Source organism: Piliocolobus tephrosceles, chromosome 17 (genome assembly GCF_002776525.5).
Source record: "Piliocolobus tephrosceles isolate RC106 chromosome 17, ASM277652v3, whole genome shotgun sequence".
Classification (NCBI taxonomy): domain Eukaryota; kingdom Metazoa; phylum Chordata; class Mammalia; order Primates; family Cercopithecidae; genus Piliocolobus; species Piliocolobus tephrosceles.
In genome coordinates, this window is record NC_045450.1 from 3,781,384 (window position 1) to 3,799,773 (window position 18,390).

Here is an 18,390-nt window from a genome sequence, read left to right on the forward strand (position 1 = left end):
CACTGCAAGCTCCGCCTCCCGGGTTTACGCCATTCTCCTGCCTCAGCCTCCCGAGTAGCTGGGACCACAGGCGCCCGCCACCTCGCCCGGCTAGTTTTTTTTGTATTTTTAGTAGAGACGGGGTTTCACCGTGATAGTCAGGATGGTCTCGATCTCCTGACCTCGTGATCCGCCCGTCTCGGCCTCCCAAAGTGCTGGGATTACAGGCTTGAGCCACCGCACCCGGCCAGAAAGCAACTTTTTCTAAACATAATCATCTCACTTTCTTGTGATCTTGCCAAATCACTACAGCAGCTGGGAAGGCCAGGCTCCCAGCAACAAGTACACGGGGGAGAGATGGCTGCTTGTGGTCTTCACCCACCACCAAGTGCACACCAGACATGCAGCAGCGGGGGTGAGCAAGACAGGCTGGACAAAAGAACGCACTGCCCCTCAGTGTTTTGAAATAAAAGAGATTCTATTATTTTGTGGCACAAAAGAAGATATTTTCCCATTCATACCTTGATTCATCAGGTTGAGAAGTGATAAGGATAGTTCCTATTTCATAGATTTCCCACCTATAAAATCCCTTCAAACCTCAGGGAGGACGAAGACACGTGGAATCATCTATCGTGTCGGATATCATACACAAGTCATAACAGAGTGTTGTCCTTGGAAGATAAATGTCCTTCATCTGACGGTAATACAAATCAGTGGGCTTCTACTGATACCATCAAGCCACTAACAAACAGGAAGTGTAAGAAAAGCCAGTCTCTCTGGTTCTCATGATTCTGGAGAGAAAGGTAAAGTGATTCGTGTACATGGATTTTCTCCATCAACAAAAGGAGCCTGGGAGGAGCGGCTGAATCATCCTCACCTCTCCTGTTGCTAGCTCATCACAGAAAATGTTAAAACTCATTTAGAGAGCTACTCATGAGAAATCTGGGTTCTCTTCCTATCACCTACTGACACACTTTTAGTTACAGATTTTCACTGTGAGCATGATAAAAATCCATAGATCACGGCACCCACTGGAGAGCCACAGCACTGACAGCCAAGGGTAACTTACCATATTTGGCACGTTGGTGACTGAAGTATTCTTGATGTCTGTAGGGAAGGTGGGTAAACTGTTGACCATGCTCTGTTTGCTGGCTAACTGGGGGTTCACTCCAGTGGCTCCCATTGGCTGCCCTCCAGCTTGACTAAAGGGCTGTCCAAATGGACTTGTGTTCCCAGTTATTCCCATCTGAAACAAAAAGAGGTAACATCAGCTGTGGTGATGCAGTCACATACAAAAGGAAGGGCCTGGGAAATGCTCACATGGTTTTCTATGAAATACTCCTTGCAATGATAAATTCAAGGTTCATTATCAGGTTCACATGCTCCAAGCAGAAGGCTCATGAAGCTGCTCCTAGCAGCCACTCTCTCCTCACCCTAAACCCCATCCCAGAAGCAGCCTAGCTGTTTCTCCCCACCCTCAGCCACTCTCCTCACTTAACCCCTCCTGCCCCAACAACGGCACCAACACCTGAAGAAAGTCATTTGGAAAACAAAACTTTCCGAAGTTGCTACCCAAGGGGAATTCTTTCAGTTTAATCCTTAATCACTCTGTAAGTATCTAGTTTCTGTTAGGTTCCCCATCAGATTGGAACTAAGTTTCCATTAGTTCAAAACAGGGAGTGGAAATATTGCAATGAAATGATACAACACCTGAGATCTGCTTTAAAATACACTTGACCCATGAGCAACATGGGTCTGAACTGTGTGAGTCTACATATATGGACATAGTTTTTAATCTCTCCTGCTCCCCTTCAACCTCCTCAGCCTCCGACACCCAAGAGATCACCAGCCCCTCCTCACCCTCCTCAGCCTACTCAATGTGAAGACCACAAGGATGAAGACTGTGGTGATGACCCACTTTCACTTGGTGAATGGTACGTATTTTCTTTTCCTTAATGGCTTTTTCTTTCTTTTTTTCTTTAATCGAGACGGCGTCTCGCTCTGTCACCTGTCGCCTAGGCTGGAGTGCAGTGGAACGGTCTCGGTTCACTGCCAACCTCTGCCGCCTGGGTTCAAGCGAGTCCTCTGGCCTCAGCCTCCTGAACAGCTGGGACTACAGGAACACGCCACCACGTTTGGCTAATTTTTTCGTATTTTTAGTAGAGACGCGGTTTCATCATGTCAGCCAGGCTGTTCTCAAACTCCTGACCTCAGGTGATCTGCCCACCTTGGCCTCCCAAAGTGCTCGGATTACAGGCATGAGCCACCACGCCCAGCCCCTTACAGTTTTCCAGTAACATTTTCTTTTCTCTAGCTTACTTCACTGTAACAATACCATATATAAGACATAAAACACGAAATTTGTGTTAAGCAACTGTGTATGTTATTGGTAAGGCTTCCGATCAACAGCAGGGGATTAGTAGTAGTTAAGCTTTTATGCAGTCAAAAGGTTATAAGCAGATTTTCGGCTACCAGGGTCAGCACCCTTAACCCCTGAGTTGCTCAAGGGTCACCTCTAATCCACTGGGCAGGAGGAGGTAGCAGGAAAAGGGCACAGATGGAGAGAGCCTGGTAAGGTACCGATCATCACTAACCAAGCAGTAGGCGATGGGTACACAGAGGTTATAGTATCCTACCACTGTACGTGTGTAAAATTTATTTATTTATTTATTTTTTGAGAGTGTCTCACTCTGTCACCCAGGCTGGAGTGCAGCGGCATGATCTTGGCTCACTGAAACCTCCACCTCCCAGGTTCAAGCAATTCTCCTGCCTCAGCCTCCTGAGTAGCTGGGGTTATGGGCTCGTGCCACCACACCTAGCTAATTTTTGTATTTTTAGTAGAGACAAGGTTTCATCATGTTGGCCAGGTTGGTCTCGAACTCCTGACTTCAGGTGATGTGCCCACCTCGGCCTCCCAACATACTGGGATTACAGGTGTAAGCCACTGCACCCGGCCTAAAATTTTCCATAATAAAGTTTTTTATAAAATTAAAGTGAACTGAAATCAAATATATAGTAAATAAAGGCAGGACAGGAAAAGAGGAACCCTTAGCTATGCTTCCGTGAGGGCCTGCAACCAACTGGGATTCCTTCCATCAACAGACATGGGCCAAGTTCCCTGATGACCCCCAGCTCCAGCCTCCACAGGTCAATTCAGGAATTGCCATGGCAATATCCCAGTGCCTACCTTTCTCCCTGTGGAGGAACAAAGGCTAATTAAGAAACCAGATGCTTGGGCTGCCTGTCTTTGTTTTTTCGCAAAGCTCTAATATTCCACCTTCTGTCTATTGTGTGCTCTGCATTTCTGGTGTAGTGCTCAGTTTGATGGACTGCGAAAGGTCCCCACATACAGAAAACCTCCCAGGGGTGAGTTTCCAGTCAAGAAATCATTGCTCAGTTCTCTCCATCAGCCTCACCTGGTGACTGCCACACCAGCATGTCCACTCTGGGTAACTTACATTCCTTCTATGGACTTCAATCTCCTCGCCTGTAAGATGAGTGTCTTCAACAAGAAGGATCGCGTTATTTCTTTCAGCTCTAAAAGTCTAGGCTACAAACAAATCAACACTCAACACAACTGGCCCTTTCTGCTGAAATGCTCGTACAAAAACACAAATAAAAACTAAAGGAGTAAAACCAGAAAGTTCTAGCTCTATGCATTTTATACACAGGTGATTTCCTTCCATATGTAGTCCTCCTAGGTGACATTTCTCACCTTTTTGAAAGCAATCACATTCTAGCCACCACTAGGCACTCTACTTACGTGAACTGAGACACTAATTCTTCACCAAATCCACAAACCAGACTCAATTTTGAGTTCAAGTGACTTAATCAAGGCAAGATGGTAGCTCAATAAATATTAAGCACATTTCTGATTTGCAAGAAGCTTCCTTCAACTGTCATCTGAAACTTAATTGAAGCAGGAATTTATATTTTCAGAAACTACTACACTAAATTAATTCCATGGGACAATTACTACTCTCAGAATTTGTCTTATTACATATAATAAAACTGCTGAAACATTGTTCTCAGAAGCCTAGAATTTGAATACAAGAACACGAACAACAAAAAATACAGTTGTTTTTTTTTTCCAGTTCCTAAATTTCTCACTTTGGACAAAATATGACAGAACACATGTACTCATCTTCCCTCAATCAATTCATCCTCAAAGTCAACTGGCATTCACCGAGTGCCTGCTATGAACCAAGCCCAGTTCTGAGGTTGTGTAGATGCATTTCCCACTTGTCATGGAGCTCGCACCTTGTGTCCACCAATTTGACAAACAACAAAAAAAAAATCAATGTCTTTTGGAAGTTTCTAATTAATTAGGCCCAGCATTGACAAACCAAAGTGGGTGACAGCTGATGGGGTGGGGAAGGGGACAGGTAACCATCTTCTTTCCACACCAAATGCCCAGGTACCCTGGCTCCAGAGAAAAGGGGACAGTACCAAGAGGCCAGCGCACTCTGAAAGGGGTCCCATGGACTTCAAAGTTCACCTGACTTGCTTCAGAAAGTTTATTTCCAAAACTTCCCAGATATTTTGACAATTTTCCTAAGATAGCCCTGCCAGGGTGAGTATGAGGTGTATGTGTGTGATCAGGTGGGTAATACTTGCCTGGCCTGGGGCCCTTTTCTAGTTGGTCAATGTTGTTTATTTTGTGTGTGTGTGTTTTTGTTTTTGAGACACAAGTCTCGTTCTGTTGCCTAGGCTGGAGCGCAATGGCATGATTTCAGCTCACCGCAACCTCCGCCTCCCAGATTCAAGCAATTCTCGCGTCTCAGCCTCCTAAGTAGTTGGGTTTACAGGCAGGCGCCACCACATCCAGCAAATTTTTGTATGTTTAGTAGAGACAGGGTTCTGCCATGTTGGCTCACACTGGCCTCGAACTCCTGGCCTCAAGTGATCCATGCACCTCAAGCCTCCGCAAGTGTTGGGATTACAGGCATAAGCCACTACCCCCGGCCATAACTGGTCAATTTCAAAGGGTAACCCAGTATTTGGAAGAGCTCTGACAGATTTCATCAGGAAACGTGTTTGTATCTTTTCTTCTTGGCCATCAGATAAGACAGCCAAAGAAATAGTCTCACCAAGTTTTTACCTTGATTCTCACAAGGTAAAGAACATGGCAAGTCAAAGATCATGAACTGTATGTAAGGAATGTCCAGCCCAAAGGGATCTACACAATTCTCAAAAATAGGGGGAAAAAATCTCGTCCTTAGCCTATGATAAAAACAAACAAAACCCAGGTTATATGCAGGAGGTTAGGATTCAAATCTCTGGCACCAGGACCAGCCCCAGCCTCTCCTTATCAGAGCAAGTTACTAACCAGGGTAAAGAGGTCAGTTCTCCCACAGGGTATCACTGCTCATTGCCCAGGCAAGGCTACCTCCTGGTGCCAAACCATCTCCTGGAAGAACTCAAGAGCCACGAACTGGTCCTAGGCTGCAGTTATGAATAAAAACCATTTGCTTCTAGAGATTCTAGATTTCTGAATTCCTAGTCTATATCTATTCTCCATGAATCAAACTGAGCACTGTGGTCCCCAAGCCTAGGCTAACAAATATTTTTTAGGACCAATGCCCAAAATGAAATACTAACATCAAGATGTCTAACTCTAATTAATGAAAATCTACATTTCTTTAAATGTCCCAACAGGTACTTGATAATAATTTGGTGGGTCAGGTGCTCATGCCTGTAATTCCAGCACTTTGAGAGGCTCAGGCGGGCGGATCATTTGAGGTCAGCAGTTCGAGACCAGTCTGTTCAACATGGTGAAACCCCATCTCTACTAAAAATACAAAAATTAGCCAGGCATGGTGGTGCATGCCTGTAATCCCAGGATGAGACAGAATAAACTGCTTGAACCCAGGAGGCAGAAAATGCAGTGAGTCGAGATCTTGCCAATGCACTCCAGCCTGGATGACAGCAGGAGACTTTGTCTCAAAACAAAACAAAACAAAACAAAAATTTTTTTTTTTGTAAAGTTGGCTTTTCAACAAGTTCATCAGGATTTGGTTTAATGCTGCTAGAGAACCTCTATATAATCTTTTAAAAAGTTTTTTCATTTTTAATTTTGGGAGGTACATAGTAGGTATATATATTTATGGGTTACATGAGATTTTTTTACAGGCATGCACTGTGTAATAATCACATCCAGGTAAATGGGGTATCCATCACCTCAAGCATTTATCCTTTGTGTTATAAACAATCCAATTACAGTCTTTCAGTTATTTTAAAATGTACAATTAAATTACTTTTGAATAGTCACCCTGTTGTGCTAGCAAATACAAAGTCTTATTCATTCTTATTTTTTGTATTTCATATACTCTTTTAAATAAAATTCAAAAAGCAGAACAGAGCAGAACAGTCAACTGTTAATACTAAAATTTATATAATATATTAACAAATTAAAACCCATGAAGTATTTATATTCTGCCTCATTCAACAACAGTCCATGCCCATACACATTAGAAGCTTCTTTTTTTTTTTTTTTGAGACGGAGTCTTGCTCTGTTGCCCAGGCTGGACTGTAGGGGTATGATCTCGACTCTCTGCAAGCTCCACCTTCCGGGTTCAAGCCCTTCTCCTGTCTCAGCCTCCCAAGTAGCTGGGAATACAGGCACCCACCACGATGCCCGGCAAATTTTTTGTATTTTTAGTAGAGATGGGGTTTCACCATGTTAGCCAGGATGGTCTCGATCTCCTGACCTCGTGATCCACCCACCTCAGCCTCCCAAAGTGCTCGGATTACAGGTATGAGCCACCGTGCCCAGCAGAAATTTCTTTTACTCTATTCTTCCTAACAGAACTCCTTTAAGCATTTAATTCAACTGTAATCTCAGAAAAAAGGAGAAGTTAACTATAGTAAGTACCCAAAAAAAGAACAAGAGCTTCCACAATGAAACTAAGTTAAATAATGCCTCACAGCTCTCCCAGGTTTCCCATGAAAAAGCACTGTGACCAAGCGTATCAATCAAGTAACTATTTGAGAACCTACTTCTGTTTTCTATCACTGAACTCAGAGAGTAAAAATATGTAATCCACAGTCCTTGTGTATGATAAGAAAAATATTGAAGCCGGATCCTGAGGTTTCCCCAACTCCAACCACTGCCCCCAAGAAAGAATGGGGGTGAAACTGGATTAGCCTTAACATGACTGCAGTGTGAGCTCTGATGAGGAAATTCCTCTTTAAGCTCAGCTCAAAACCCAAGAACAATACAAAGAGGCACCTGCAGCAAATCCTGGTGCTGCGCCCAGCCCATCTATCAAATCCTGCTGCTGCAGGCCTGAGTTGTGTGGCAAGTAGGTAAGTGACCATCATCAACAAAGAGGAGGGAAAAGGCAGAATGACTGTCAGTCTACTCCAGCAGACATGGGTACCATGGAAAGTACAAAGTACCACACAGCTCTAGAGGATTATCTGTCACATAAACGCTTATAATAATCTATCCTCAACCTGTTTTGGTCACAAAACTAGGATAAAACTTCTCACCTCCCTGGAACATTCTCTGTATCCCCTGCAACATAACAGGGATGCAGCAGAAGGACCCAAATGAATGAACACGCCAAAGCACCACCATGCCACGCAGCCCCTAGGAGTAGAGCCAGGAAGAAGGTGGTCAAAGAACCACGAGCAAGTCACCAAAGTCAAGGCACAAACAGAGTCAGCACTGGCTGGAGGGGACTTTGTTAGAGGCAGCAGGAACAGTCCCCTTTCTATCTTCAAAACTGCCAAACAAGGATCTCAGCTACTAGTTGGAGTGGACAGCTACCTTCCCATGCTGAAAAGTCAGGCAGAACGAGAATAGGCCCTCGGAGTTGGTTTTCGGAACGGTGAAACGTGTGTGTGTGATTTCACAGGAGATACACAAGTCTAGTCTGGCTATAAAATGGGCCCTCTATGCTACATCTTTGGGCCAAGAAAACCCTGGCTTTGGTACAAGGCCCCACTCATGCTCTTACCCAGAGCTTTCCACTTAGACACAGAATTACTGACCCATCAGCCTCCATGGTCACTTCTGGCTGCCAACAGCCTCGTCTGTTTACCTCAGAATGTGGGACAAATACTATCATTTTCTACTTGTAATGATATGACAGCTATCAAAACATTCATAAGAAAACAAGTTCCAGGCTCAGAAAGACCAGAAAGATTCTCTCCACTCACTACCCAGGAGAATTATCTCTACTATCACCTAACTCCCCTTCTCTCAAGTGAGATCTAGTCTCGTAAAAAAGTTAGTAAACAGAAATCCAAGAAGTAATTAAGGGGTTTAAGGAGACAGAAGAGTCAGGTCAAGTCCTTCAATATCAGCAGAAAAACTCCTGATACTGAAAAGGGGTTTAGACTGAAAGGTTATAGAAGAAATCATCAAAATAGAAGTATCTCCACAGAACAGGTCTCTACAATAGTAGCAAGCCAGGCATCCATTTTCTTGCTCTTCTGTCGAACAAGGTCAGAGAAACACGTTCTTTGCAGTTAGGGCCAACACATGTTATAGCTCCTCTCCTGCCATCCACAGACCAAACTCCACTGAGAGGAGGCAATGGGCCAGGTAGTCCATGGGGGTAGGGGAGGGAGCACTTGGGTGGGCACCAGTCCACAATTTTGTGTGATGTTCATTTTTGAGGGACACTCTAAGATCTCCTAAAGATTAAGAATACTTGTCCTTGGGGGAAGGAAACTTCCTTCATGTCCTTCATTTTCAGGGAAGGGCAAGCTGGTTCCTAATCTCACACAACCCCGTGCCACGTATGGGAACCTTTGCAAATAGCCCACTTCCAGAGACATCAACCACCCTGACAAACAAACTCCCCCAGTTTTCATCTCCTAATGTCCTTTTGAAGCGCACACTCACAAGAAGGGATTGACAATAACCACTTATGAGTACGCTCCTGAGGGGCCACCAGGTGACCAATGGGGGGTCGGGGAGGAGGATGGCCAGAAATGCACTGCGACGCAGAACTTGACCTAGAGTTGGCCAGGCCATCAGAAACTCTCAGTGCAGCAAGTGCCGAGTTTGATGTTTGGGTTTTCTTTTTTTTTCTTTTTTTTTTTTTTAGATGGAGTCTCACTCTGTCGCCCAGGCTGGAGAGTAGTGGCACCGTCCCAGCTCATTGTAACCTCTGCCTCCCTGGTTCAAGTGATTCTCCCATCTCAACCTCCTGAGTAGCTGGGACTACAGGCGCATGCCACCACGCCCGGCTAATTTTTGTATTTTTAGTAGTGATGGAGTTTCACCGTGTTGGTCAGGCTGGTCTCAAACTCCTGACCTCAAGTGATCCATCCGCCTTGGCCTCCCAAAGGGCTGGGATTACAGGCGTGAGCCACCACGCCTGGCCTTGAGGTGGTTCTGAGGAGCCCAATAAATCCGTTTTTGCAGCAGCTGACTACTTCAGCAGTTTTCCTCACGCCTCAAGCCACACTGCATAGCAGAGCACTCACAGGAAGTGGGCTTTGGCCGGGGGGGGGCGGTGTCACTGATGCTGGTCAGAAACACACAGAAAGGAACAAAAATATGATGTTTTGCAAAGACAAGTGGAGAAGTAAGACTAGTTAAAATCTAGCACTTCATAGGTGAGGAAAGGGTCCCCAGAAAAGCACAGGGACACACTAAATTAGCCTGAGAACTCAGCAGACGCTCCCCACAGCCCCCACAGAGACTTCGCCCTTGCACAGGGACTCATCACCTCCCTGCTTAATGGAACTCTGTCTCCTTCAAGCTCACCAGCCTCACGCCAGTACCTGGGACAGAGACAGAAACTGTCTATGAAAACAGGGTGGCAAAGTGCGGGCCGTGGGCAGCCCAATGCCTCTTTATGAAAAAACAAAATTTTTCTTATTGGAATACAGCCACAAATACAATTTCATTCATAGAGACAGTATGCCACTGTGGTCAACTACGTGGGCTCTGGGGTATCTGAATGGTGGCTCCGCCACTTGCTAGGGATCTACTTATACCTCTCTGCACCCTGGTTTTATCATCTATAAAATGGAAATCACAGCACCTCCTCTAAGGGTTGTGTGAGAACTAAACAAGTTCCTATATGCGAAGCACTAAGATGAGCAGCTGCCACAGTGAGTACCTGGGGTGAGCAGATGAGAGACAGGTTTGGGAGGAATCATTCTACACTACATATGATTTCTTTCCTGACCACGCTTAAGCAGTAATGAAATAAAGGAATGCTTTTCAGAGAACGTGTGATGGTGGAGAGTGGTTCCAACACATAGGGCGACAGGGAGAGGCCAGCTGGGATTACTGGCATTTGATTATGAGATATATTCAGAGAAACACTTGTGACAACAATAATCTTGCGCATTTGCTATCTGTAGAAATACTCTGAAGAGGCCATTATTTTCCAATTGTCCTGGTAAATCACAAGCGTTTCCAGTTTTCATTCTACATTGTTTTATAACTTTAAAAACAATAAACTCAGGGTGTTTATTTCAAACTTAAAGTAAATCATAAGCAATAATGACATATGATCAAAATACCCTAGCCTAACATTCTTGGGTTGAAAGTTAAACCAAAATATAGAAGAACTGAACATGAAAGAAAACTCCCACGAAAAAAGAAATTGATGCAACTACCAATCATAAGCCAGCCACGACACAGCAACAAACTTCCATTTGATGCGGCTTCAGCCTAACTTGACATATTTTTCTTGTTTTTTTTTTTGAGACGGAGTCTTGCTCTGCCACCCAGGCTGGAGTGCAGTGGCCGGATCTCAGCTCACTGCAAGCTCCGCCTCCCAGGTTTACGCCATTCTCCTGCCTCAGCCTCCCAAGTAGCTGGGACTACAGGCGCCCGCTTCATCGCCTGGCTAGTTTTTTGTATTTTTAAATAGAGACAGGGTTTCACCGTATTAGCCAGGATGGTCTCGATCTCCTGACCTCGTGATCCGCCCATCTCGGCCTCCCAAAGTGCTGGGATTACAGGCTTGAGCCACCGCGCCCAGCCCAACATATTTTTCAAGCTGGAGTTTTTAGCATCTTTCTCCACAAGCTGGTACACACGTAAAACCACAAATTCATATAAGGTATAAAAAAAAACTCAGTTCAGTACACCAAGAGCAAAAGTTTGCTGAATAATTTAATAGCCAGAAATATTTATTGTTTTCAATGACATAAAGAACCAGAACTAACCCAGACTACGGCCAGATCATTTGTAAAGCCAAAAGCATTTTCTCCTGGCAACCTACCATTGTTGGAAGAAAGCCAAGAAAAGCAGTTTTCATGGAAAGACATGACTGCATTCAGTTGTCTGCTATCACCCGCTTGCTCCTGGAATCCTTCCAGTTATATCAACTTGGCAAATATAGAGTAGGGAGAAATACACCACTGATTACAGTGCCATAGACAGCACCTGGCTGTCCAGGGTGAGCCTGGGACAGGAGAGCTCAGCTAAAGCACCTGGGCAGGTAAGCAGCCCACCTTCCCCCTCAATTGAACTCTTATGTGCCGCCAACTTTGAATGCATTCAAGAAAATGTGCAGCCCCCAGGTCTGAACATTTGCCCTGGAAGGGTAAGTCCTAATTGGAAGACTAGTAACAAAGTATTTAGCAACTCTCAGTGTATTTCATTTGAATAATGTCTTTCCAGAAGCATTCTTCCTGGTCTTGGGTTAAGATCCTCCCAGGCATGAGGATCGCTTGAGGCCAGGAGTCTGAGCCCAACCTGGGCAACAAAGCAAAACCCTCTTCTCTACAAAAAATAATTAGCCAGGTATGATGGCGTGTGCTTGTAGTTCCAGCTATTTGGGAGGCTGAGGTGGGAGGACTGCTTGAACCCAGGAGGTCGAGGATGTAGTGATCCATAATTGAGCCACTGTGTGCACAAACACACAGCCACGACCAGAATGTGACTTAAAAGAAGAGTGGAAATGCAGGCCTGTATCTTCACTGTTAATCACCCAACTGCTCCAGAAACTGCCAGCAGTGAAACCGGCACCCTAATACTATTGGTACACCTTGGCAGGTCTTTACAGTTAGAGATGCTGGCTCCCCAGGGTGCAGTCCACATGCATAAGCAAAAACAATGGGTCAAGGTCACTGGAGAAACTATTTCTAATCCTGTTTCTGCCCCAATCAGCCATGTAACTGGGACAAACCTCTTGGTCCCTTAGCTTTCCTCATCTATAAAATAGTAAGCATTTAGATTATCATTAGGTGATCTTCAAAGCAAGAGAGTGGAACACGAGGGATGGACCTGAATGCATTTAGTTCCCAAGTTTCCAGGGCGAGGCACACTTCTAGTCAGACAGTGCCTATTTGAGCAGCAGACCTTTCCAGCAAGGAGACCACTAGGCAGCTATCACATCACCACCCACCCCTAGCTCTCTTCAGCAGTGATGCTCTTATCTTTAGGACACTGGAAGTTGAAAAGGCTACGGCAACACACACACACATACTTATCTAGGAATGCAAAGTGTGTTAAGGTCTTCCAGAAGGGAGATACTGTGCAGTGGTGACGCACACAGGGCCATGTTCTCCCAAGCCAAAGGTAAGCAACACAAGCCACAAGGAAATCAGACATGCGCTGTTAACAGGTGTCACCAATATTGACTGCTAAATGGAGTTTGAAGAGGGAGAGGGGTCCTGACTGGGAGGCCAGAAAGAGGGTCAAGAGCCGGGCCTGCAAAGGTGAGCTAAATGGTAACAGCCACAGTCGATGGCGGCTATGCCTCTGCAACCTCGCCATGAACAGGAATGGGGTGAAACACCTCTGGGAGGGGCCTGGATAGCCACGAATCTTGCAGTTTCAAAGTTTATCTCTAATCAAATAATCTAAATGTACACCAAAAAATGGTAAGATGTGCAGCCTTCTGGCTGGGGATGAACTGACAGAGCTAACGTGTTAATTAAAATGAACACGGAAACTGGAAAGCTCAGGAGAGAGCTGGTTATTCATGCTGATGGTTAGTCACAAAAGGCAAGCACTGTCTCAGAAGAGCATCCCTCACAACATCAACAGGAACAAACACTGCTCTGATCTCTCCACTCAAATCCTGACGGACTCAAGTCAAGAGTGACTCCCACCTCTGGCCACTCCCATCCCCACACGCCTTTGCCTCACTGAGCCCACACGCGGCGGCAGCACACCTAGGCTGAATCACACCTGGACAACTTGGAGACTACAACTGCCAAGCAGGCCAGTGCCTCCCGTTGTAGAGTAACTCTCTAAGTAAAATGTGCCAGGTTTTTAGGGGAGAAAACACACTCCGTCCCCTCCCTGGACTGTCCCCAATCTCTATGCCCAATCACTCCCTGTGCCTCAACAGTGTGCCCACTCATCACTAATATATACACTCCTGTTTGCCATTTACACAGGGCCACACTAACTTCTGGTTTCTTGCTTAAATGGGACAGCACATGGGAAGATGCTCTGAAAACCACTAAGCACTGTGCAATCTTGAGGTGGCTCTAAGATCTCTCTCCAAAAACAGAGCACAGAAAGTCTCTAACATGAGATAGGACTCTATAAAATAAACAGATTTTGTACAGTACTGAAAACAGGTATGCATCCTTACTGCAACAATTTAAAATCAATAACTGCAAGACAATGTATAAAGTTGGCATTTCTCAGTATTATCTATCTCTTGCTTTGTTCTAGGAAGGATTTCAGATGGCTTGTTTTCCATTTCATTCTTCATTACTTGAAATGAAAAACATGAAATGAATAATATGACTCACTGCTAAGGGCATTAAATTTTTATTTAGTAAATAAAAATGCAATCCCTGCAATCACACTACTTCAGACCATGTGCTATTTTCTGAAAGCCACAAACCACAGTGCCACATTCTTCTCCAAAAATATGTAATAATTATAAAGATGTATATCTATGGAAGTATGGCCTTGGAATTGCGATTAGTTGATAAGCATTTACACTTCCTGACAAGAAAATGTCACTGACATTCAGTTCCTAGCTCTAAGTGGAGGGCTCTGGACACCTGCCTTAGTAGAGCACTCAGAAAAGGGGTTCTGTCCTCTTTGGACAACAAAAAAGAAAATGAGATCTACACACAGTTAGAAGGCATTTTTTATCAAGTAATCAAAGATGATTAAAGATGCTTGGGGGAAGCCTAATTTGTGAGTAACTTTGCCTTTATTTTAAAAATTACTAAGACAAAATCTCTTGTTTCTGAGATTCAACCACACCATTTGAACCTCTTATAAGAGACAAAGTTTTCATTAAAATGTCATTGTGTATCTTCAAAAGCACAGAGAAAACTGTAATAGAAAAAACTACAAGGAAGAATTCATAATCATATGAACAGGTTAGAATAAATGAATCAAATCTGTATGTATGAATTTTAATATTGTTCTTAAAAAAGCAAGATGAGGCCAGGCGTGGTGGCTTACACCTGTAATCCTAGCACTTTTGGAGTCTGAGGCAGGTGAATTGCTTCAGCTCAGGAGTTTGAGAAAGGCCTAGGCCACATGGCAAAACCCCATCTCTACAAAAGAAAAAAGAAAAAAAAAGAAGGCCGGGTGCAGTAGCATGCACCTGTAGTCCCCCTGGGAGGCTGGGGTGGGAGGATTGCTTGTGCCCCGGAGGCAGAGGTTGCAGTGAGCCAAGATAATATCACTGCATTTCAGCCTGGGTGACAGAGCCAGACTCAGTCTCAAGACGGGGGGGTGGGGGAAGCAAGATGAATACAGATCATGTAAAAGACACTTTCATTTTTACTGTTAAAGTTGATTTCATTTAGTAAAAAACTATGAAGAGACAGATCTCCCACACTGAAGAAGTCCAAATTAATTATGTAGACACTTTGCCTTAAAGAAGATAGAGCATAAACCCCCTACCCTTAAATATAGTGACTCCTTCCAAAGAGGATGGCATGGAGGAAGGAAAAGGAGCACTACGGTGGAGAAAACTGAGAGGCACGATCTCAGCCAAGTGGCTATGGGCAGCATCAACCACAGTAGTAAGTCACCATGACAGGATGTGCCCTTAAAGTGACATGAAAATGGCCCTTGGCTGCTATGATTTTCCTTTCAAAAGCCCATAAGCCCAGTCTCACCATGAGAAAAACATCAGACAAATCTGTACAGAGGCGCATCCTATAACACACCTGACTGGTTCTCCTCAAAACTGTCAAGGTCATTAAAAACCAAGGAAAGTCTGAGAAAACGTCACAACCAAGAGGCGCCTAAGGAGACAGGATGATTAAAAGTAATGGGGTATCACGGATGGGATCCTAAAACAGAAGGACATTAGGGAAAATTTAAGGAAATCTGATTAAAGTGTGGACGTCAGTTAATCACAGGTATCAATATTGGTTCATTACTTGTGACAAACATAGGAAAGGTGAGAGGCTAACAATAGTAAAGTGCGTGGGTAGCAGGGAGGAGATATAGAACCCTGTTGTACTCTTTCAATTCTTCTGTAAATCTAAAACTGTTCTCAACATAGAGTCTACTCAGTCAGTTGCACCACCTGTAGTTTCATCTACTCAGAAAGTTGAGGTCTGAGGATCGCTTGAACCCAGGAATTCAAGGCTATAGTACACTATAATCACGCGTGTGAACGGTCACTGCTTGGGCAACATAATAGGAAGACCTATCTCTCTAAAAAAAACTTAAGCCTACTTAAAAAATGAAAAGAAAAAAACTATGAAGGAAATGTGATAAATATCAACAGGCATTAATTCTAAGAAAAACGCAGGTGTTGGTTATACTATCCTTTGTCCTTGTGTTGAAAATTTTAAAAACTCAGAACATAAAAATCAAACCGGCCGGGCGCGGTGGCTCAAGCCTGTAATCCCAGCACTTTGGGAGGACCAGGCAGGCGGATCACGAGGTCAGGAGATCGAGACCATCCTGGCTAACACGGTGAAACCCCGTCTCCACTAAAAAATACAAAAAACTAGCCAGGCGAGGTGGCGGGCGCCTGTAGTCCCAGCTACTCGGGAGGCTGAGGCAGGAGAATGGCGTGAACCCGGGAGGCGGAGCTTGCAGTGAGCTGAGATCTGGCCACTGCACTCCAGCTTGGGCGACAGAGCGAGACTCCGTCTCTAAAAAAAAAAAAAAAAAAAAAAAAAAATCAAACCTTTCTCTGCTACCATAATTTAAGAAAAACATTTTTCAAAAAGTGATCTTGCTTACTTTTTATTTTATTGATTGACTGACTGAGACGGAGTCTCGCTCTGTTGCCCGGGCTGGAGTGCAGTGGCACAATCTTGGCTCACTGCAACCTCCCCCTTCCAGGTTCACGAGATTCTCCTGCCTCAGCCTCCCAAGTAGCTGGGACTACAGGTGCCCGCCACCACGCCCGGCTAATTTTTTTGTATTTTTAGTAGAGATGGGGTTTCACCGTGTTAGCCAGGAGGGTCTCAAACTCCTGATCTCATGATCCACCCACCTCGGCTTCCCAAAATGCTAGGATTACAGGCGTGAGCCACCATGCCCGGTTACTTTTTATTTTTTTAGAGACAGGGTCTCACACTGTCGCCCAAGCTGGAGTACAGTGGTACAATCACAGCTCACTACAGCCCTGGCCTCCTGAGCTCAAGCGATCTTCCTACCTCAACCTCCCGAGTAGCTGGGACTACAGGCACGTGCCATCACACCCAGCTAATTTTTTAAATGTTTTGTAGAGATGGAGTCTCACTGTGCTGCCTACACTGGTCTCAACTTCCTTGGCTCAAGCAATCCTCCTGCCTCAACCTCCCAAAGTGTTGGAATTGCAGGTGTGAGCCACTGCACCTGGCCAAGATCACTTTAAAAAATAATGTTTAAGAAAATTAATTATGCTGGCCTCTTGCACATAGGCCAAGGTACATCTTTCTAGCCAGAAAAGCTGACTCATTTTTTTGGTTTGTTTTGTTTTTGAGACAGAGTCTCTCGCTCTGTCACCCAGGCTGGAGTGCAATGGCGCAACCTCAGCTCACCGCAACCTCTGCCTCCCGGGTTCAAGCTATTCTCCTGCCTCAGCCTCCCGAGTAGCTCAGATTACAGGCATGTGCCACCACACCCAGCTAATTTTTTATTTTTAGTAGAGATGAGGCTTCTCCATGTTGGTCAGGCTGGTCTCGAACTTGTGACCTCAGGTGATCCACCCGCCTCGGCCTCTCAAAGTGCTGGGATTACAGGCATGAGCCACCGCGCCTGGCCGAAGCTGACTTCTTTATGGGTCTTACAAAAATTGTTTGGCTGAATTAGTATTTCGCGTTAAGAGCCATAGCACAGTAAGACCACAGGCAAAGCTTACAGCATACAAGGGTATGTTTCTAGAAAGGAATAAGCGTACATTCTTTCATTTGACAAAAATAGTCCCGGGAAATTAGACTCACCCTCCAGGTTATCTTTCTATAAATTTTGTGTATGGGAGAAAACCTGATCCACATACAGAAAATAAGGTCTTATGTGTTTCCCCACCATAGTTTGAATACAGCTATATTACAAACAAAATGATGTAGTAGAAAAAAATACAGACTTGGAGTCAATAATAGGTGGATTTTAAGTAAAAGTTTACCACTTTCAAACATGTGTCATCTTGGATAATTTTCTGGATAGGCAGGAAAGTGGTTCAGAATATTTTACTCCTTGTTATAAAAGACACATGGCAACCAACTCACAGGATTATTAAAAATGAGATGAAGCAAGATCATGTTTGCAAAGCACCCAGCACAGTGCCCAGTACAATAGGCATGTCCTTTTCTGCTCTTCCTCTTACTGTAATTCAGGAAGAATAAATATAGTAATTGTTATCCTTGCTCATACCGGGATCACACTGAAATTTTATGCTATAGTCATATATATAATTTTGAAAAATGCAAAAAAAAAAATACATGGTAATCAAAATAAAAACCCTTAGATATTTTAACTTGGTGACAGATGGACAGCAAATTACTGTCTCTGGTAATTTGTATAAATGTAACTCTTTTTAAAATATAGCAAAAATATTTTGGAAAAGTTGATCCTTGAAGTTATGATTTGGACCCATTTACATTAAGAATGTTAGATGTGGCACTGCCCAAGTTTCTACACTGAACTTAATCTTCAGACGATTCAGAAGATGAGAGATAACGTTTAAAGTGTGAAATACACAGTCACTACGAGATAACCGTTATATACCATAATGTTATGTTCACACCATTAAAATGGAGAGTATCTCCCAGTGCGACCACACACAACAATCACATCACCACACCTCCTAGGGCTTACTGGAAGTGTGACTAAGCGTGCAGGACTACAAAGGAATTGTGAATTGAACTGATTCCAGAGGTGGCACAGTACTAGAGACAAAGAAGTTCTGATCAGCTAGAGTTTCAAGATCTTGCTGAACACCCCAGGAATTAAACGGAGACCCCAAAAAAGGCCATGTCTAAGGAACAGGGCTTCAAGACCTGTCCTAAGTAAGTATAAAAACAAGCTTTGAAAGAATCAAACTGATCTGAGTAATT

The 18,390-nt window shown here is 44.2% G+C and overlaps 1 protein-coding gene across 2 annotated transcripts in view; it reads right to left on the minus strand.

The window, feature by feature from the left end:
* Window positions 1-18,390, minus strand: part of CREBBP (CREB binding protein) — a 160,403-nt gene that overhangs the window by 89,685 nt on the left and 52,328 nt on the right. For both annotated transcript variants that reach the window (XM_023225832.2, XM_023225831.2), the window contains exon 3: window positions 1,049-1,225. In XM_023225832.2, coding sequence (XP_023081600.1) covers window positions 1,049-1,225 — 177 coding nt within the window. The remainder of the gene's footprint in view (window positions 1-1,048; window positions 1,226-18,390) is intronic.